Raw genomic sequence first — 23,039 nt, 5'->3', positions numbered from 1 at the left:
CACCGGTTGGGAACCCCTGTTCTAACCAAACCGCTTATTACGACGAGGTGCACGTAGCCGTATACTACTACTCATACGGGCAGGCTATATTTAAACGGTAAAATTGACCAAAGCAAACGTTTTTAAGTGAGAGTAATTTCCCAAAAGGTGTCACATCTTGCTAGGTTCCAAGTACATAAACGACTGAACGCGTATAGTTCGGCTTCTTTTTATAACGCTTTGAGCGTGGTAAAGTTGAAAGTGTTTTGGAAGCAAGGAAATGAAAAAGTATTAACAGGCAAATCGTAAGTATTAACAGGCAAATCGTTTTTGATTTAGAGCGCTTGTAAGTTTGAAATCAGCAGTAATAAAATTATAGCTGGTCTGAGATATCAAAAGGGACTCTACAAGAGCAGAATTTTGGCTTTTCCGATCAACAACGTCTGAACAATGTTTGATTACAATCTTCAGCCTTTATTCCAATGGTTTGCACAAATTCATTTTTGCAGGGACGTACATGACGAGTCGTGATAAGTTAGCTATTTTGATAAAGGACGGAATTTAAAAATAATGTTTTACTAATTATATTTGGTAACTACCAGAGTTTTGCCGTGAAACATGCGTAGATATTAACTAAATATTTTATTTTAAGACAAACTTGTATCAGCATTGCACTTGTGCTTTAACCCTGTGCGACATACATTGGCAAGTATTTCAATGATGTATATGTACTGTATTACATAGCACGATAACATTGTTAGGACGCCATTGCTCAATAAATGTCGTATTATAGATAAGATTGGGTTCAATATGTACAACACAGGACAAACAGCATGGAAATTTTGATACGACATGATAATAGAAAGTCATTAACTCATTATATTGAAAAGTTAATTAGTAAGATATTATACAAGCAAATAATCTCCAGCCATATGCTATACACTGTAGCGATAAACACAACTGATTTGCAGCATAACAAAGAATCAAGAAATGGTTTAAAATACAGTCGTCACAATTCAAAATAACTGGTTGCAGTAAATTTGCCACTACATTCAATTAGTGAGTCAATCTTATGAAATATGTAACTCATTCACAACACAATTGTGACATTGGTTAAAATCGCTCAGACTTGGTAACAGACCAGCAAAAATTACTTAATATAGAGTTCAGAAAATATACTTCAGTAAAAATCCCATCCAGAAGCGGAACGGATAATTATGGCAGCAAGTATAGAATAAGTATACTGTATATTTAGAAAACAACCTGCAAGCTAGAACAGAACATAAAGTAAAAGGTTAGTGCATACATGCAACTTCTACTAAGCACGCGCATGCATTTTGCAGACCGTTTTTCGGCTGAGTTCCACAAACAATAACACATTTTGATAGTTGAGTGTTATTCTCATAGCTTAACACTTGGTTTTAACATGCGATACCGGTACTAAGGCGGACAAATCAGTAATTTTTAGAGTTTTATCTTTTTCGTTAAATGCATCACCCGTTCATTAAGAGTAGCCTATCTAAAAAAGAATTAAAAGTAAATGACATCAAATTTGGGTACAAACATTGAGACTTTACGAATTTCAGGAATAGCTCGTTTGTTGTGGTTAGAAAAAATGCTAAACTCACATTAATTACACGCCAACGCTCGCAAACTTAATGCGAAAAAACACCCAACACGGCATGCATATATATCTAACTTCGTGTAAATGTTTATGACAACCTAGTAATCGTATGTTGGTGGGTGTAAATAAAGCAAATGTGATGAAAACCACGCATTGCTGTTCAAGCCTGGCAAAACATGCAAGAAAAATATGCACGAGGCATTTTTTTACGTGTAATACCAAAAGATTACAGTGATAATTGATCTATCAAACATTGATGCCAAAAACTGAAAGTCGTTACATCGACATAAAAGAAAAACAAACCAACGCCAATACCAAATGCAAGCATTTGAAACATGTTAGTTAACGTTTTGAACACATGTTGGCGCATGCATGCTCCATCCATGCTGTATACTCACACGGGCAATGAATCTGCTATTTATGAAAATCGATATCCAATATATGTGTAAAATGCGGAATGGTTAAGCGGTCTATTCCGACCGACGATAGACGGTTCTTGTAAAAGCGCGAAACGCCGTTTGAGTTTTGGGTTTGCGAGAGTTTAGTTTTACTCTAGATAATTATGGCCATCTGAAAAACAAAAAGCATGATTGATTGGATCAATAAGTTTAATGCGCTCACTCCTACACGCAATACGTGAAGAATAAGAAGTTGAACGACATAGTTAAAATCGGTTAAATGGACTATCATGTGACTATTACTACCACTATTACATGACTATTACATACACAGCATAACAACTACGACGCCCCATACGTAATTATTCAACTAAAACAAAACTATTATTATTTTTGAAAATGAAAGATTTTTGGTTTTGGCTTCATTGCTAAACAATATTTCCTACAGTAATTCATAAGCAAATTGAAGCAAAAGGATAGATGAATAAAACACATTTCCAATCAAAAATGATTTTTTATGAAAAAAGATCAAACGGATCCTTAGCGGAAGGCTGATTAGACATTTGGGGTGGTGCAGCAAATATATCAAAAGGATCGGAATTTGCAGAGGGCTGGGTTTGCGGTGCAGCAAACATATCAAACGGATCCACGAAATTCGAGACTGCAACGTCATTATTACTAGGAAGTGCAGCAAAGTCGTCGAATCCATTTAACAAATCAACGTTATTGTTGTTATTAGTATTAGCAGGGGACAGCACGTCAAGCTTATTCTCAGTGCGATAAGGTGAATGATGCTCCTGATTCAAACCGAAGAAGTCATCAAACTGGGACATACCTGCCGTTGCTTCTTCCGAAAAGTTTGCATCGCCATTCTGAGTAGCCTCCAGTAAATCTTTCTGCTTTTCTTTAATCGCAATATTTTCCACGCCGTTCTCATTCGCAGGACTGTCATCTTTGCTACATTCTACTTGCTCTGGCAAAACCACTTCTTTCTTATCTTCACCGTCTTCGGTCGCCTCGCCTTGTACCTGAGTAAGAATGAAAATAAGCAACCGCTGAAGAGCAGCAGAGAGTAAGTAAAAAAAAAAAAAAAAAAAATTACTATGTAAGTAAAATACTCACGTTGTCTACTTCTTCAACAAGCTCGACAGGCTCAACTGCAAAACAAAAAGCAGCCATTGTAGAAAACCATAACCGCAAAAACAGATCACAATTACAGTGGGAACATGTTTCCATTTTACCCAACTCTGAATTTTCACTCAAAAAAAGCAACTTGATTGGTTCAGGCAAATGCCTTTAAAGTTGAACCAACTTTGGACATTTCAAACCTTGGTTAATTCAAAATAATGCAACGAGTCCGTTCAACTTTTAGTTGTTTTTGTCTAGACAATAGCTTGGATAGCAAAGCAAGACATTAAACATTTGCATGCAGAAAATACCTTCTGGGGGCGGTGAATCTGACACAGCAACGCGCACAGGAGTAACACCGGCTGCTTCTTCATCGGACAATTGCTTGTTGTTTTCCAATAGATACTCTCCTTCGGTTTCAGAATCAGACTCGCCCTTTTCAGGAGTTTCCTCCTCGGCTGCTTGGTCAGAGTCTTCTTGTCTAGAATTTTCTTCATGGGTCTCTTCAATCTGCTTAACTTCTTTATCGCTGACCTTAGGGGTTTGTTCTTCCACATCTTTATCGTCTTCATCAGGTTCGTTATTAGTTTCCTTTACTTCATCCGGCTGCTCCGGTTCGTCTTGCTGCTGGGACTGCTCTTCTTCCTGTTCCTGCTCCTCTTCTTCTTGAACAGCTTCCTCCTCTTGTTCTTTGGCCTAAAAATTAATGAAACAATTTGAAAAGACAAAATATTTCTTGGTAGGAAAAGATATTGTTACAAAGTATACAGGAATTAAATGATAATACGCATAATGATATTGACCATTGTCAATACTATAACCTGAATAACTTCTTGATCTCTTTGCTTGGCTTCGTTTGCTTCTTGCGCAATGTCAATCTGTTCCTTACGGGGAGCTGGCTCCTTTTCTTCATCTGGTTTAGCTTCAAAGACATTTCGCGCTGACCTAAGTATAATACATGGTTTCTTTACACATCCTGTAATTCTGGTTATGAAGCCAACAACGAACTAACTTACTGTAGATCAGCAGCAGGAACTACTTCCAAGTCATCTTTAAGTTTTTGGGGATCCTGCCTGAAAGCATGCAAATGAGTCACATTTTTACGTTTGAACTAAAAGATCGCTACCTACAACATTCAATCTTCCCATCCATACACTCGACAGAAAAATAAAGTAGTCTTGCAATATATGACAATGGAATTGCGTGACGGCACAAATATTAAAAACAACCCATTTCTATAGAGAATGCTCACTGTTCTGCACTCGCCGGCTGTCCATCTTCAAATCGCTTCTTTGCATCGGTTAGGCTAGTAGAAGGCGTATAATCTAAATCAGAGGCCTGGTCCCGTTCACTAACAACCTCCTGAAAAAGACAACATGATAATTACACTTTGCAAAACACTAAGCAACAAAAACGATTCAACGCAGAGAACTAAATGTCATACGGCAGTGTGATTGGGAGCGTCCGACTTAATAGTGTTTCGAGGAGAGTACTGTTTTGGCGATGGCGCATCAAATATTGCTGCGCGAGATTTGAGGAAATCTGAGGACAGGTTGTAAGAAGGTCGCTCCTTAGTACCAGCAGTGTGAGGGCGCACCACTCCTGCAAAATCCACCTGGTAATGCGTTGCTGTAAACGCAGCATTTCATCTTTGAATTTACAAAACAGTGGTACCTTGTCTGTCTTCATAGCTACCTTCCGGAACAGCTTTCTTTTCGGAAACTGTTTTAACTGCACATAAAATAGAAGTTATTATGTGTTGTTACATTGGCATTTCAGCAATTTTATCAACACTAGCTTCAAGGTTTTCACGTTTTTGTGTGAACACCAGATAATAAACACAAATATATGAAACCAACAATGAAACAGAGATTTTCATGCTGAGCCTCTAGGACGCAACAATTGTACAGAAGATTCTCTTATCTCTAAAAGCTTTCAGAGAAGAAAAATGTCATTTCTGAGTTTCCAGAAAGACTAAACCCACGTGATACTAATGTACTACGTTAAAACCACGAAATCAGACGTATGTAACTTCTACAGAAACAGCCGCGTGTTACAGCGACCAAAACAACATGATCAAGAATTTAAACAGACAACCATGATGCCCCAGAACATGCATATTGTAAAACTCAACATAACGCCATATTATAAATTAAAACCAAAAATAAAGAATTAAATAAACATTGCCAAAATTATCACTTAACATCATGGTAAAAAATAAAACCAACTTAATAAAACAATAAGGGATGCACCTTCCGTTTCTTCATTACCGTTCGCCCAATCTGCCTTTCGCAATTGTCGCCGACGGGGAGCGTCATCACTTGATGTGGGAGATGTTGCCGATTTCGGCTGCTCGAACATGCTCTTCATTGAACTAACTTTTACAGCAGGGACATAAGTTGGAGTTTCCTTGGTACCAGCAGGTGGTGGTCTGACAACTTCGGACATGGTTTCTTCGCTTTCTGGATTGAAATCCGACCCGAGAGACTCAACAACGGCAGGAGATTTTGAACGAGACCCACTTGGCGATGGAGAAGACACACCACTGTGATTGCTTGGACTGCGACTGCTTTGGCTTCCGGAAACTGAACGTCTACCAGTTCGAGAAGGTGACTGAGGAATGGTCGGATCAGTACTATGTCGTTTTTTGTACAACGCTGGTGGCTTGGCGTCAGACACTTCAAACAGAGCTTTTGTCTGGCGCAAATCGACACTTGGGACGTATTCTGGTGTAACTTTGGTCCCTGCAGGCGGTGATTTTACAACTTCAATCGAAGAGTGATCAGTTTTAGTGTTTCCTACTGAATCTACTTTTTCACTTTCCTTCCGGACAGCAGGAGACACAGGTCGCTGTGGATTGAAAACAACTTTGTCAAGGGAGTTCTGTAAGTTTATTTCAAGTTTGCTTCCTAAAACCCTGAGATATAGCACCTAGCACTTTACTCGAGAAATTTTGTACGCCCAGTACAGTACTGCTGCCAGCCTGACATATCCACAAAATGATCAACGCCATCAGAAGCCAGTAAAAAAGGTCACAGGTGAAAAAGACATAACAAAAATAAAGCTGAGGTAAGTTGCGTTGAGATATTTGCTCCCAGTCAAACAGGGCAAACTTTTGTTGTAACGTGGACAACTCAGCTATTTATATCAGCAGAACATTTTTGTTGTTGTTAATGCCACCATGGTCCGAAAAATAACTATAAAAATGCATACTTTTTAATGGAATGAAAAAGTGACAATTTTTAAATGAAAAGCAGTATTTCTACAGCCACATAACGGTCATAACGTGACAAGATTTAAGAGTCATTTTAGACATTGGGTCTGAAATTTAATTATATCATGACTCATAAGTTTGGTAGCTATAGACGGCTAATTCGTTAAGGGAAACGTTTACTGTGAATTACTATTAAAAGCTTCTAAAAAATCATAGCATCACTTCAACCCAAGCCAATCAAATACAAAACAGCATCACCAAGAAAACAGACAAGCCTGACAAACAGCAAAAACGGTTGCGACACAGTAGCAATAGAAAGCAGAGTAGGCAATACCGGCAGATGCACTTCATAACAGGATGTAATTAAGCAACCGCAATAAATTCAGGTCAATACCGATCTATATCAGCCTCCCAGTTCTGAAGAAATTATACTGACTGGAGCACTCAACCTACACGCCACGAAAATACACAAAATCAAATTATATCACAAGATTAAGACCGCCTTCAGGAAAATAGCCTTTTAACTGGTAAGACGCAAAAATTGAATGAATACCGATATCCAGTCCTCCAGCTATTAATTGTGTGACCAAAACGATCGTGAATTGCAGTATGTCTAACAACAACGAGCAGCCAGCCGAGAGAGGAAATGACATTTCAAAGCAGGCATATCTGAAGCAAGATATTGCTGAGAAATCAATAGCTTAAAGTGGCTGATAAAACAGGTAACTTGGATTAATTGCCGTCTAGTTTATTATGAACAACGTTTACTGTATCTTATTTACTAACTGGTGAAGTTTGCATTTATTTTATAAAAAGTAAATAACATATAGAAACCAAAAAAGCTTTTATTCAAACAAAACCGACGATTGACCCAACACTTCCAACGTATACAAACCAACATACCTTTGAATAGAAACATTTTCCCTGTCAAGTATATTTAAGCTCTTTTAAACTGTTTTATAAACAAACAGTTCATCCAAAGGTTTACAGGAAACTAAGAATAAATCTTTATTGCAACAACTTCGGCGACAGAAATAGCACCAACAAGCAACGGTCGCATGATTCAAACCGCCGGCCTGCCATAACCGGCTTTTAGCAGATAATAAAATAGGCCTTACAATCCATTTTAAGTACATTCATACTCTGCAAGAAGTACTTGCGCTGACCTTTAAAGATTCATATTAATTTAATCATATGATATCGTACATATCAAACCACATCAGCAAAAACTGCTAATAACAGCGCGTCGTTATTGGTAAGAATATCAAAGAGAACCTAGCGCCGCGCCCTATTCAGCTAAGCACAAACAGTACAGTTGCAATAAACGTGTAAAGTCGCGACACAGCGGTATAACGATTTCGACTACTTTCCTTGCACAGGATACCACGTCAGAAGAACGTCATGCATCACCATAAATAATTCACTGGCTGACACCAGTGACGAATGTGCTGCGATAGGTGCTGTGGGTCTACCAGCGTTAAAACTCTGGCGCAATAAAAGATTGTTTTCATTTATACTTTGATAAATGTCATATCTTTATTATCTTTATTATCTCTTACAACCTTGGAGTTTTTTAATATTTTTCAACCTTCTGCAATAAATTCTAAGAAATTGTAGTTCGCGCCTAAGAACCGGCTCCTTTGTTGCAGATGGCCGGTAACCAGCTCTAGCACGCATTACCTTTGCTGAGTTACTTGTACTAGAATTGAAAGGCGATGCTATCGGCCTCAGTTCTTGTCTCTGAGAACGATTGAAGCAGACGGTTAGCATATCGATAGAAAGTATTACGGTCAATATAAATCAAATTTATGCATTGAATTAACGACAATGCTTGACACATCACTGAAATATATCAGAAGTAAAAGAAGTGAACCAATAGAAACCTAGCACACGCTAAGACATTGCGACCTTCTAGACTACAACAAACTTTATTGATCCATCAAGCGTTTGGTGTTATTCGCAAGCGTTATACCTTCACAAAAGTGAGTCAACGCTTTGTAAAATGAGTTAAACTACAAACGAGCAAACCGATAATTGTCATACGAAGTGCAATGAATGGGTGTAATCAAAAAACACAAATGTTGGTCTATGTTGCATTGAAGAACGTAGCAGTGTTTGAGAAAGAATTTAAGTGTTTAGCGGTGAATTGTTATCGTTTCTTACAACAACCACAATTGTGCCCCATTTAAGCCTTGTTTTCAAGAGTTATCTGTCTGGAAATCAAGCTTTGGTTTGACAAACAACGTGACAAATCAACCAATGTTTAAGTTTTTCAACGGGCAAACATTTGCAATCTGAAAGACCGGAAGATCAGATTATGAGAGTAACTCATTGATTAATTATAGAGAGTGACTATTTGACCTAAAGTAGGTCACGCTGCCCATAAAAGATAGACGGTTAGGAGAATTGGAATGCAAAAACTTGATTTTAGTTACTTTAGTTAACAAAAAAATGTGAAAAAGAGCTTTGAACGCACGACTGTTTCCGGTGAAATAGTGGCAGCCTTATTTATAACTACCTGTATTCATTGTGAATGAAAACTAACTGAAAAGCAATGGGCACAACAATATCTTTAATTCTGTATAGATACACCTGCAGTTACCAAGGTATCCTGAGCTCAACTGAAATATCACACAGTTTTGGTGACACATAATTCTATTAAATAATGCAATTTAATATGTGCATCTTGTGTGCACTTCTTGAACGTAGTGTGTTCAGTCAAGAACTATAGTAAAACTGTCTAACCAATGTATGGTAGTTTATCTAATTTGTGTCGAGCATAGGTAAGATCAACCAAAATAGCTTTAACGTATTTAACGCCCAGGCTCCTAATCTTTTTTAAACCTTGAGACTTCAGCGGCCGAACAAATTAACATAAAACAATGCGTGATAGATATACACAATAGGCATTAGGAATCCTAACCTTTGCAATATACTTTTCCTGCTCTGAAAAGACAGCTGAGAAGTTTCACCTGTCACGAAAAGCACAACCCATTTGTTTCATTTCGCTTTCATTTTGCTAGTCCCCAGTCTCAATACTTTTTACAGCACACAGAGACAGCAGATAATTAAATATTTATAACGCCGCAAGCACAAAACATATTAAATTAAAACCGTGAAGAAGACTACAGCATTGGCGGACAGCATACATCAAGTATTGAGTAAGACCAATAAAAATTCCCAGTTCTAACAAAATTTCTTTGCCCATAAACTTACTCTTCAATTACCAAACGTTAGAAGAAAAATGGAATAAACGTGAAGTTACATTACAATAACAAGAAGAACTTTAAAATATTATCGTTGGCGACCTATAGCCAACGAGCCGATTTAAGAATAATGAATGGTTTCCAAGACATCTTCTAATGGAGTGGTAAAAACCTTCCATCACTGTTGTTGTTAACTTATATATTTACCTTTATAGCACATCTTTACTATCTGATCGAACTGCATTGGTTCGGCGCAAAAACTTTAGGTACCTACTCAATCACATCCACACGCACACCAGAAATCTGTCTACCATAGCAGGTAATGTTACTGCTGCTAACGCCCACTCTTAAACCCAATCCTACTGACAAGGAAATGTCAGAAGCATTCCATCAACCACGGTTGTATACACAACGCAAATATAACAACGCCGTACAAGATATATGGGTTGCTATATAGTTTATTCTCCAGAAAGAAACAAGCCGTTCATTATGTGAACTAGAAATCACTATTCCGCAGGGTAGGTCATGTCACACAGAAACACTTGTAAGGAAAAAATATCCTCGTTAACATCCGTTGAAACACAACATAATGTACAAGTTTTAAAATGATAAGAGGATATGTTGGTAATCTAGTAGTGTGTACTGTACACACTGCCGAACTTATTGGTATCAGCGAAAACAGCGTGCATTGAAATGAAACCGTTTAGACTTTAGATTCACAGCTTACTATCGAAGATTACAATAGCGGCAGTTCCTCTTCCTTTTAAATTTAAACAATTTGACAAAACAACCTAATACGCAAGAGCAAGTAGCACTTACAACAGTTTTAAACACTAAAACCACCATTCTCAATGCTTAGCACATGTGGAATGGTATCGAATAAGACACGAAACGAAATAGAATACTAAAGTGCAGCCACCTAAAAGAGTGCAACAACAGTAGAGCTGAATGCTGGGCAGGATATTTACAAATTGTCCACTGTGTTTCTGATTTACTGCCACTAACGTTTAGCAAATTGTAGAAATATTCGCCATTAGCATCTTCAAAACAACTGCATGATATTAAGTACTGTACATCATGCAGGCTTGCGTGTATCCCCAATTGCTGAAATATTCATATAATTGCGTGTGTTTGCATGTCTAGTTCCGCTGGAATACTGAGCATATATAGTCAAACGCGATAACATTTTCGTGTAACTCACTTTACTTGTTTAACGTTTAACTGTTGTAATATGCATTAGCAGTAGGATACATAAAATATTTAACACACAGTAAAACCAACAAGGGGAGTTACACCAAAATTTTCTCATGCTACCCTAATTAATCTTACTGTACCTAACAATGCAGCGCTCGTAAACAACGCGGTTGCTGGGCTATTTGTATGCACGGAACTGAACCAGCAACTACGCCAGTCACGTTCCATAGGGTAGAGGCTAACTTACTACAGTAAGCTGAAGCATTTATCTCAAAGAAAATATCAGCGACGTTTCTGGTCTTAAGACAAAAAGATTCATAAACTGCATTCGACGACTACTGTGACGCTAAAATATTAAATCGCGACATTAAAACATTCATTTACTCGAACATGAGCTTGTCATGGAGCAGCACCAAATAATCACACTAGCAACTACCCTTGAAAGTGTTACAATCCGAAAGGAAACTAAACAATTTCTATTTAAATAAGTAACATGCCAAACAAAAATAATACAAGGTACTCCTGTACTGCTATGCTCTAGTTTCCCTACACTCCAAATGTTAAACGATATTTCGCCCAACAACAGAGCAGATATCAGTTTATGGTACTGAGTGAACCAAAACGCCCAGATTTTCAAGCACGTACGACCGATTGCTGATGGTTTTGACCAAATATGGTAAACATGACATCATCGCGTCTGGGAGTACACCATAACAGGAATTAATCACAATCGATTCAAGTCCCAAAGGTCCAAAATCACCAACAAAGGTGGACGGTTTCCATCTTACGTGTGGGAGCAATGCCTACAAGTGTGGTATCAGTTTTAAACATTTCCGAAAGTGACAAACTCTGTTATTGCGCGAGAACCAACAGAAGTTTCAACCAACTTGGCTGACAGAGCGCTATCACCTCAAGCTAACCGGAAAGAATGATTCATATGATATTACATCAAAATAGACAATGCATAAGTGCTTGTCTATTAATTATGAAAATATTAGAAACACATCAAAAATTTTTTAATTCGGAAACTATAGATAAGAAAAGTTGTCTTATTAAGGTACAGAACTGAGATCATTTAATGACGACAATCACATTACAACACATTGCATATGATGCTATAAGTTAAGTAGCAGTAGACAGGTAGTAAATAAAATAAGGGTGATTGGGTGTAGGCTAATTTCGTGTCAGGATTTGAAACGAAACCATTTCCTCCTAGCTACCATAAAACCACTCATGCGTAACAAAGTCTCAATGCGGAAAGAACACGAAACGAGCCATATAAAATTGCGTAACAGTAATCCCAATAAAACTTTTTGTCAATTTCTTCAAAACTTTGTGCAATACTAATACCAAAACTCTCAAACCTATGCCAAGCTGTCGGTGTTATTGAAAAATCTTAATTTTTACCATGCCTCTTGCGCAGCCTGATTTTTTTCTGGTGTAGAAATATATATGCGTTCCCATTAAACCTACTACCGATTACAGCGTATCTTTAACAGACTTTCGTAAATGTCAGATGAATTTTGGTGGTTAATGCTGATTAATCTACGTTAAAAGCAGAAAATCACAGCAAAATATTTTTGGTGTCACTGGCTCACTGCTTGAGTGAATATCTGAGTTGATATTTTCTAGTACTTAGTATTTCACCGCAAATATGTCATGCAGAGGATGGTTGAAATAGATTAGGCAAGGACAGTACAAAAAGTTTATGCAAACATTCCATTTTGCCTATTTGCCTTTCACTAAAGTTAGATTTGGACTAGCAGGTACACTTAGGTTACTATACGTTATAAAATTTTGAAAAATAATTTGGAACATATGATTTTTTACAAACGAAATAATGACAGCCAAAAACAAAATTCAACCGTTACTTTAACCTAATCGTCCATTATATTTCTAATGAACTTCGCCGCCTGTTTTTGGTAATTTAGTTCACTGTGATACATTCCGCAATGGGAATTATACATAATACTCACTTTAAATTGTTTTTTTCGCGGTCTAGTAATGTTATAATTGGTAGAAATTAGTGCGATTCATAACTCTATTGCAAAATATTACAAAAATTTTGTTGGCTGCTACTCTTCCGTCAGATAAATACACGATCATAATTAGTTTTCTCGGCTCTTTGTTGACCGAACTTGAAACTTAAATCATAGAAAGTGATGTAAGTATAAGAACTTATATAAGAACTGCAAATAATTAAAATTAACTTTTTGCATACCCTTTCCCTAAAACTTAAGCTAATGGTAACTCGGCGTGATCAACTTATGGTGAAATAGTCACTCCCCATTTCGTTCCCTTACATTACTGTAAAAACAATATTAAACCTACGGGAAACTTTCACATTGTAACAATATCAAATACAGTAATTACACAATAACTTTATACTTAGGAAGTAAAGTAATGCCATTCAAACTTGCTGATTGAAACCGTTTCTGTTTTTAATACCAACTACTTGTTGCTGACAACAGCAATGCGACCGTTTTATGGGTCATGGTTAAATAGAAGACGTTAAATATAAAAAGCTCCAGCACTTTTGCAGGGTAGCCATACGAACTTCGAGCATTTAGTTGTACGACCAATATCTTTGCAGTAGCGGTACATACACTGGCTGACACAAATCAAACACTTTTAAAACACTGACTACAAATTATACACATACAGTGTTTCAAATCGAAAGACTAGTGGTGACGAACAATGAGCCAAACGTTCAAAACAATAACGAAATTATTTCATATTTGACATTTATGCGGTTTGGAGGCGTATTTGCCACATCTTGCTGTTCCACAACCTATATACGGTAACTAAAGTGTGAAATACAATATGAACTATGCAAAAATAAGCGTTATGTAAATCCAAAGAACTTTCACTGGGAGTTTATGCAAAAGTATACCAGGAACTTTAAACCGCCACCTCGGTTCATTCAGGGCCTGTACATGGTACAACTTCATAGCAGAACAACTGCTGTGCATTGAAAACTGAGCCTTTTCAAAACAGGAAAGCTAGCCAACAATTTGGTATTTCAAGTTATTATAAACGTGCATTTGTTAATCAACTAAAATGACACAGCGAGTTATCTAAAGCGAACGATAAAACATTAACCCATACCAGATAAGAAGTGCTTGCCGTATTATAGTCAGTATTCTGACTGCCATATAAGGTACATCAAAACCGGCACTTGGTAAGGAGAAATACGCTTTCATGAAACACCACACTTAAACGATCGATCATATTAGATTCGGACATACGGTATATTTATTTAAATCAACAAGACCTTCTTAAACAAGCAAACGTGTATAATATTTCAATAATTCACTATTTTCTGCATGACAAAATACTGCAAATAATGTATGACGGAAGGTTCTCGAATGTATAGTAGTGAAGGAATAGCTGCAAGGCTGTTAGGTAGTCATGCTGTTGTGATTTGACATGATTTCTTGCAGAAATTTTATTTCAGTGGGACGATGGTGCGGATATGTTTTATATATGGACTTGTGATGTACAAAAGCCACGTTTAATTACTTGGTTACTGATCCCTTTTGAAACCAAATTTGAACAATATGTTTATGGTAACTGACAACTGCAAACAACGGCCTAACGTAGTATTATATCAAAATTCAATACTTAAAGACGAGCTTCAATAGATTTTAAATATTATCAGTTAATCTGTGATTATTGTGAGGTTCAGATATGCTGTTTGACCATCTAATAGTCTACTGCGCCTGAATGATGCTCAGCAGTATGTTTCCCAACAGAAATATTAAATTAGATTACGAATTACATCCCAGCGCCACCTAAGTGCAATAATGATTTGAGTAGAAGTTAACACCTGGTGGCGCAAAAGTGAATAAGGCATGTTATGTACAACGTTTAAACATTCCAGAAGACGTGAGAGATAACAGCCAAAATACCACAAACCTACTTTTTGGGAAACTTGTCTTGTAACAGTGACTTGCGTGGGTCGATCGCTTTCAGTCATGGATTTGTACCTGCAAGATTTGCATTTATTATAGTATTAAACAAAAAAAATTTCAAAACAAGGAAACAATTTTACTTGATTGTTCTACTTAAAACCATGCAGAAAAACAAATTTTCAAATCAAACATGAAACGTTCAAAAAAATTTTAGTTGGCCCAATGCTTAGTACGGCTGAGATTCAGAACTTTTCGGGAAAAAAAGGAGTTCCATTTTCTTACTAGGCATATTCTTGTTTAAAAATTTAGTGTAGTTCAAAACTGTAAAACACGTGCAAACAATGGACTACGGTACCCATGTGACAGTTACTTAAATGACCACAGTAAATAAATATATAATGTATAAAATAGAGAATGCTTTGGCTGTATTTTATCCTTTATTTGCTGATAGTCGTTAGCAAGCACTATTTAATTGGCGTTTATTAAATTACACACGCTGTTATCTGTATCCATATGTTGCGCAGTATATAAGTTGTATTCCACTAAAATATTTTGCTGATAAACCAGAATATTCAAGGCTCATCATGCCCTTTGTCATCCGAACCGACACGAAATCGATCAATGCTAACATTAGATTACAAGGTTTAACAAATAGAGACTTGCAGCCATACCCATAAACCGTACTACCTTATTAAGTTATCGACAAAGTTTAACTGCCAGCGAGAAATCCGTGCCACGTGAAATTTAAGAGCTTATATTTACACATTACGTTATGTTTACACACTACAAAACCATCGTGTAAGCACAATGCAATAAAAGCTCTGTGAACTTTGATTTTGATCCTACCTCTGCAAACGGTCTTTTACTGACTCCTCTCCGATCATTTCGTCGTACACGGCTTCGCTTGATCTCACTGTTTCCACTTTGGGTGAAGCTGAAATATACCAGATATCTCGTTTGATTGATATGTTGCGAAATCCTGCAATGTTGCTCAGTAAAACTAAGTTACTTGAAATGTATTACATTAAGCAAAAGCTAGTAGAGCACATTCGATTACGACCTGATGAACAACCGCAAATACTTCCGCAAAGGAAAACAATGCAAATGGACAACTTCCCATTATGCGTAATTAAGGGTTTCTTACCATTTCCAGGAACCACACGAAAATCAAGTTCTAACTGAGTTTTCCGAGATAAATAAATCTTCATTTTAGCCGGAGCCATTTTACCAGTTTTCTAACACCACATTAATAACACTAAGCTTACTTTTAATTACCAATATCGTTATTCAAATTTCTCAAAAATGAACAATCAGTGGGCCACAAGAAATCACTAAACCTGATAATCTCAATTTTAACTCGCAAATATATGGTAAAATCTGGCATGAAGCAACAAAAGTGAATAAAAACTGTTACTTATAAACATAAGACATAAACTCCTACCATCGTTGTCCTCGCAGCTAGTTGTATCTTTTGTTGGAGACAATCTCTAGAACACAGTGGTTTTCAATGACCTTCCATTCAAACGTGTTACAGGCCACCAGTACAATAACAAATCAAATAACCTATTGTTTTAACTTTATTCAAACACAAATAGTAAATTCTTTGACTTGTTTTGATTCTGTCTTCCTAATATAATTACCTACACAAAAATGTCAAAAATTTGAAATTATGAAAAGTTTAACTTTACTACAGTAGGACTAGCGAGACAGAAATTAATTTACAAATACTTTTGCTACATGGGCGTTCAAGTAAAGGCATGTAGCTTGATGGAGAGTTTGAAGATTTATCTTATCTGTTCTATCTGTTCTTACTTTCTTCAATGATTCTTTTGAAAAATAATGCTAAAAATATATAGTATTTGTATACTGTGTAGTTAAGATTGTCAGAAAGAAATTAAGGGCCGTAACTTGCTCTATAATACACACGCAGCTACCAACGTTAAACTATATAAGCGTTAAGCTATAAACCTTCTGCGGCAGGGAAACTGGAAGTTTTATCCGATTTGAAACAGCTCGATCTTGTTCAAACCGTTTCTTCAGTTCGCCAAGCTCAACCTCGTAATGTTCAACCTGGTTGTCTGTATCGTCAGGTCGAACCACTTCAGGTGAAGAAGAGTCACTTGGTGTGGCTACTTGAATTAAAGACTGATGAGAGCTATAACACAAACAGAAGTAATTCAATAAGTATGCAGCATAATAGTGGTGCAGACGATGACTTGAGGCAGTAAAATGCTATTGCATTTAGAGAATGGGCGAAAGCATGCATCTTTTCCCTTTCAGTATACCAGTAGTAGTTTATATTTTGATACACCCAATGTCATCATATCAAGATCATGTGGTGAATAACGAAATTAGTTGATGGTATAGATGGCGGAACATGAGGCCTGATGGGCCTAGGACTCCCACTTTTTTACTAGGCCATATGATGAGTGCTATTATGATGAACTCTACAGGCCAGGCCAGGCCACAGCCGACCAGGCCCACCCACCAGCGTATTAAGTGGGGGTGGATAGCATTTGGCCATGCTTTCTCACAAACCCAATTTTTAGGCCATAGGCGTTTTTACGTTTTTATTCCTTTTCGTTTAACAGATTTTCATGTTAGGAAGAATATTACAAAACTTATTACGATGTAAGTATGACGAATACAAGCAACACACAATACAAGCTCAGTTTATCCAAAACCTAGCTGATCTTTGCAAAAAATACAATAAGTGGGTTATTTGGCATTACAAAATCGTTTTAAACGACCTTTGAAAACTGAACGACATAAATAGTCAACTACTGTCCATATATTCAAATAAATATAAATATAAAATTTATCTCATGAGATTTTTAAGGTTTTTTTTTTAAGCATAAATGCGCAAAATTCGGCGCTTCATGCATTTTGGGCGAGGCATATAATTTAGATCAAACTTTAAACAATTTTGGCCCCCTTTGACGCAATCCTAAATATGTCAGTGAACACACCCACTTTGAAAATGGTTCCGCCATCATTGGTTGGTGGTACTTTTCATGCAACAGGATTAAAATACCATGGTATACCTGTCCCTTAGTGACTTCCGATGAGTTTTTGTTAAGTCAGGAGTTACAAGGTGCTCGTCCTTTCTACTTTCAAATTGAGATTTTAAATCAGTTAAATTAACAGCAAGATTTTCGGTTTCTACTCGATGTTCTGGCGTATCGATTTCCGTAGTGTTAATAGGTCCCTCTACTTCAAATCTATAAAAACCAGAGACATCTACTTCACACAAAAGGTTACCAACAAAAAAGGTTGACAATACATAACAATGAAACCATGCAAGATGAATGTCATTAAAGCACTGCTTGCTGAGTAAATAATAGTTCTAGCATATTTGGACTAGTACACAGACTTTATTAAAAGGATGAGTATCAGAGAATTTAGTATCATGCACCTGACAGAAAGTAAAACATTTATGTAAAATGGTACCTAACGTTGATTATAGTGACTTTTAAATTCTGTAGAAATTATATTGTTAATGTGTATGCATGCAGCTAAAACCATAAAAGTAAAATGCCATGACACATTCCAGTTTAAAAATTTTGAATAACACACAGATGGGTAGCACATTTAAAAAATTTCAATTGAACTTGAACTGGCAAACTTCCGTTTAACCAGTGATTTTCAAATGATGGTCTGGCAGAGATAAGAGTTGAGTTTTTGACAGTTTAAAAGCAAACTTGATTATTTTTTTACATTTCCTTTAGGCATGAAACGTGAAGAAAATTTGAAAATACAACGATTTTGAATCGGGCAAGACAGTCTTCCCGTGCTGCTGACTTGTGATAACTTAAAGATACATTTGTCCTCCCGCCTTTCAAAAGCTAGAAGGGAACATTTGTTTACAAAGATGCATTGTGCGATGACCTAGCAATGGGGTAGCGATGGGCGCAGTACAAGTTTGTCGCATAATAACAAAATAATGTTCGTTGAGTTCAAATTAGATGATTTTTGCTTGCACTTTAGGTTTAACACATTTTGCATTCAATGGTAATGGTGCTTCTATGCAGCCGTTGTATTTGTTGTACAAGTTGATTCAACCAAACAAACTACAAAAGCCCTGGTTTTCAAGAAATCTCTCTCTATTGACACCATCTAAAATACAATCGCCAAACGCTAAAAAAATTTGCAACTGTGATATATGTGCTTGAATTTTTTTTTTGAAGGCCTGAACTTTCATACTGGCCTAAATCCAGTTAAAATTGATGGACTGATCAGGTCTTTTAAGTATCCCCAACAACCTGACAAAAATAATATTTCAGCAACTATAGCAGAAAATCAGCAGAATTTTTAAATACTTTTAAATCATAATGGCAGTGTGTTAAGTTTTTTACCGATTGCCAAAACCAAACCTTAAATAAATACATATATATGTGGATACAGTAACTGAGTTTTGTATTGCACAGAAACTATAACTGCAATATAGCACACAGCCCGCAAAAGTATAACAAATTAAATTTTGGAATTAAAGAAAATGAAATATTACATAGAGGTATGCAGACTTCAAATACTGTATTATTTTTGGGAATTTATGCTCAAAAAAGGTTAGAAGTACGTACTCTAGAGACTTGTTAATAAACAGATATACTTAAGCCCTGGAAAAGACTATATATTTTTTCATTTTTGTATGAATCAGTTTTGTGACAAACTGGTTAATAAAGCAAAATCATGCTACAAACATGGTTAGTTGTTATTATAATTTTAGCTACCAAACTAAATTATACAACTTTTAAATTTATAGTCATGCACTACTCGTTGACATACAGTGCTATTTCTTATGACGTCTTATGCCGATGTACACACACCAAGCCTCTTTTGTCTAAACAATGCAAACGTTTATTTAACGAACAAATGACTTTGCAAATTTTAATAATTAACAGACACATAGCAGGGGTTGACACCACATTTTAAAAAATATTTTATGAATACGACCAGTCCACGACCAAGGGCATTTGTAGTTTGTAAAAAGCATTTTATAACAAATTAATTTAAGCAAACTGACAAAAACTATACAAAACATACTTAAGAACTTCTGTTGACATGTATTGCTAACAACTTGTAACTGATACACCCTGCACCCTCAGTGCATTTAAGATTATCAACAAAATATTATCAAAATTAACTGAAAAATTTGGCTATATTTATTGCATATAAACGTAACAGAAATTACTCACAACAAAGTTTTTTATAAAGTGAAATGCTTTTTATAAGTATTTTAAACTAACATAATAAAAATTCAATATCATACATTCTGTTGAATTATATATTAACCATCATCCAGATGAAGCATTCATTCACACCAGTTAAGTAGAAAATATACCAAAATAAAATTAAAAATTCATGCACCTTATCTTTTTATTAACATTTCGTGCAGGTTTTTTCTTACTAATGGCAGTCCTGTTAAAACAAATACAGGTTTTATGATATGTTAGACCATGCAAAGAACACATAACACACAGTCTACTGAAAATGGGAATTGTTAAAAAAGCATTTTTAAGGTATTCATCCCAATTCCACAACAATTCTCAAGAACTACGCTTCTCAATCGAATCAACCCAAAAATGCTATTTTACAAATTCCCTGTATACACCGGTAAATATAGGCTCACCAACCAAAACCTGATAACAAGTGTAAATTAACTATACACAGACCTTAAGTATAGTACACTAAAAATTGGCATGCAATAAAACTTCATGCATTAAGAGTGTGTAAATACTTTTTCATAATCAAGCAATATGAACTCTAACTTATAATTAAAACTAAAAGTTTATGCGCTTCCCAAATTTCAGTTACTGAAATTCATTCAACGCAGTGACATTACATATAAAGGCATGGCATACAAATATCTGGCCAGCCAAATTTTGTATTTAGTGTGAATCCTGGAAACTCATACTTTGTTAAACAAAACCAAATACTATAGTGTACAGACATCCCTTGATGTACAAACATTTGCAGATGCAAACAAGAAGTGTTGCATTTATAAACATTTGCTTTCCCACCTCATTTTTCATCTATGTGCTTACAAATAAATCCTTCACTCCCACCAAGCATTGATTAGAACTGAAATGTAATATCATCAGGGCATCAAGGAACCCGTATGTCAGACTTGGACAACTAGATACTTCTAGTTGTCTAATTCAACGAATTAGAGCAAAATGTTGGTAATTTTAATTCTACTCTAATTTTCGATTTTTCCACAAATACTCGCTTGTCTAATGGGTTTTTTTCGTAAGTGAAACAACAGGCTCCTTCGTGTAACAAAATAATAAAAATCAAAGTGCTACAGGCTTACACCAAAAATGCCACGCATTCAATGCCGCATCAAGAAACTGATGTTTTGCTGTTGCATGTCTGCTGTACATATTAATTATACGACGTTTTCGATTGATGTATAATTTCGTCACGATGCCTATTCATTTGCATGCAGACAATAACGTAATAACAACATAATTATATGCGTATACAAATACAACGAAGAAGAAATCGATTTTTTATGTGTGGTAAATCTAATTCTAGTTCAATTTCTAGTTTGAGCAAATTCATCATTTCTTGTTCTAATCTAATTGCAAAAAGCTGAAAAATAGCTAGTTGTCCAAGTCTGCCGTATTCTGTTAACTTCGAGGACCGAAAATGACAATTTAGAACTACAACACTTTGGAAACCTACTACCATATTAAAACACCCCATTCAAGAAAAAAACGTAAAATTGCCGGTATGCTAAAACACAATTCATATTAAATTTTTCTGAATGTTAGAAAAAGTACTCTAACAATTTTACATAATTCAATAATGTACAACCCCAATTACGGTAAGCATAAAATATACAAGAAAACTGTTTTTTATAAATAATTTAATATATAATAATGTATAAAAAACAGCTCAGGACAAGTTGTAGGTTATGTTGCAGCTAGTTAAATGATTAAATAATTCATGCATAAGATCAATTTTAAGGTACCGTACACACATTTATCTGTATCTTCCCATAACGAAAATGGGTTCAGAGTGGTCACTTTGTCCGGATACAAGATTACATAAAAAGATATAATAGCCACTTTGCAAATTAAACTGTAAAATACTGTAAGTTACCTTGAAACATGTTCTTTTATGGCAGCTTTGGAAACTGGTGATTTTTGATTTGATGTCGACTTATTGGAGCTAGTTGCCTAAAAATAAATTAAAACGGTACAAACAAAGATCAAGAAAACAGTAATAGAGTTTAAATAATTATTACTACACTCAGTTAAACTTATACCATGTCACAAAAATTGTATATTCTGCAAAGATTCTCTTATATAGATAAAAACTAAAGCTAAACGCAAAAAAATAAAATTAGATCAAAACTTATGTCCTGCTGAGATAGCCTATGCAACAACAAACATTTTATGTCGTCCTCAAATTATGTCTGTTACATAAAACAAAACATTGAAACACTGTCACATAACAAATATGGAACAAACCATGCATTAATAATATTATTGGCCTTTCTCGTTAAGCAATAACTTTTTAAGAAACTTTTACTAAGTCTATAGTCATCAAATGGTCTACATAAAATGCTTGTTAAGCTTATTCCATAACTAAAAAAGTACACTAACAAAAAATAGTCCTCAAAACAAACTGCTGCAGATGTGCAGTCTGCTGGACGAGAGCATGCAAGATAATTTTGGAAATTGTTGTTTTTGTAGAATCCATCAATCCAACATACAACAGCTCTTACCAGGTATATGAAGTGCGTAGATACTTTAGTAGCAGTGTTTTCAAATTTTGCAAAGAGCTTCCTTAGTTTCTTACCTCGAACTGGCAAACGCTTAGATGGAATGCCATTATAGATCCACTTGAGGTGTAAGCATGCAACAAACACTACATGAAACCCACTAGGTAGTAGCACACATAACAGAATTTAATGTTGAAATTTTCAAAAACTACGGTTTTAAATTCATAAGTGCTTTAATATACTGACATGGCAAAAACATTATTAAAATTGTAGTATGTCTTAATAAAAAAAAATTTTCTTGTATATAGATCATAATGCTCGTTGTTAGAGCTAGACGGCTAGGTTTGTTACAAAAATGAGCATCATGGAAAAAATATAATTTAGTTTAGTTACAGTTTAACTGAAGTTACATTTAAATTGAAAGACAGTAGATATAGGCTCGGATTAGGTTACTATGTCGTAGCATTTAGGTTAAGTTAAAAAAACTGTAAAAATAGTTGTATATTGTTTTGTTTTTTTCAGGGAAATAGTGCCTGCCAATAAAGAATCCCATGAAATTCAGGACCTTTATGAAAACACAAGACTAATGTTTTCAGCTGTTTGGTTTACAACAAGCACCCTAAACCCTAAAGTGACCAAAGATGAGCCCT

At 35.7% G+C, this 23,039-nt stretch overlaps 1 protein-coding gene and 1 long non-coding RNA gene across 4 annotated transcripts in view; one reads left to right on the top strand and one right to left on the bottom strand.

The window, feature by feature from the left end:
• Positions 1–691: 691 nt before the first annotated feature.
• Positions 692–23,039, bottom strand: part of LOC143471190 (uncharacterized) — a 30,976-nt gene continuing 8,628 nt past the window's right edge. The window contains exons 5-21 of one of the 3 annotated variants that reach the window (XM_076969583.1): positions 21,765–21,841; positions 20,025–20,075; positions 17,702–17,878; positions 16,626–16,812; positions 16,099–16,144; positions 15,504–15,591; positions 14,666–14,732; positions 5,382–5,979; positions 4,804–4,860; positions 4,574–4,731; positions 4,382–4,491; positions 4,146–4,202; positions 3,951–4,074; positions 3,441–3,825; positions 3,124–3,158; positions 2,837–3,029; positions 692–2,173 (exon numbers count right to left, since the gene is read on the bottom strand). In XM_076969583.1, coding sequence (XP_076825698.1) covers positions 2,151–2,173; positions 2,837–3,029; positions 3,124–3,158; positions 3,441–3,825; positions 3,951–4,074; positions 4,146–4,202; positions 4,382–4,491; positions 4,574–4,731; positions 4,804–4,860; positions 5,382–5,979; positions 14,666–14,732; positions 15,504–15,591; positions 16,099–16,144; positions 16,626–16,812; positions 17,702–17,878; positions 20,025–20,075; positions 21,765–21,841 — 2,433 coding nt within the window. In that variant the 3' untranslated portion in view covers positions 692–2,150. The remainder of the gene's footprint in view (positions 2,174–2,836; positions 3,030–3,123; positions 3,159–3,440; positions 3,826–3,950; positions 4,075–4,145; positions 4,203–4,381; positions 4,492–4,573; positions 4,732–4,803; positions 4,861–5,381; positions 5,980–14,665; positions 14,733–15,503; positions 15,592–16,098; positions 16,145–16,625; positions 16,813–17,701; positions 17,879–20,024; positions 20,076–21,764; positions 21,842–23,039) is intronic. The other 2 variants (XM_076969584.1, XM_076969585.1) reach the window with 2 other exon arrangements.
• LOC143471191 (uncharacterized) lies at positions 5,973–7,798 on the top strand. The gene is made up of 4 exons (XR_013119502.1): positions 5,973–6,198; positions 6,730–6,870; positions 6,952–7,065; positions 7,723–7,798. It is a non-coding gene; the product is annotated as an uncharacterized LOC143471191 (long non-coding RNA).

Source organism: Clavelina lepadiformis, chromosome 9 (assembly GCF_947623445.1).
Source record: "Clavelina lepadiformis chromosome 9, kaClaLepa1.1, whole genome shotgun sequence".
Lineage (NCBI taxonomy): Eukaryota > Metazoa > Chordata > Ascidiacea > Aplousobranchia > Clavelinidae > Clavelina > Clavelina lepadiformis.
This window is presented reverse-complemented; position numbering and strand designations above follow the sequence as displayed.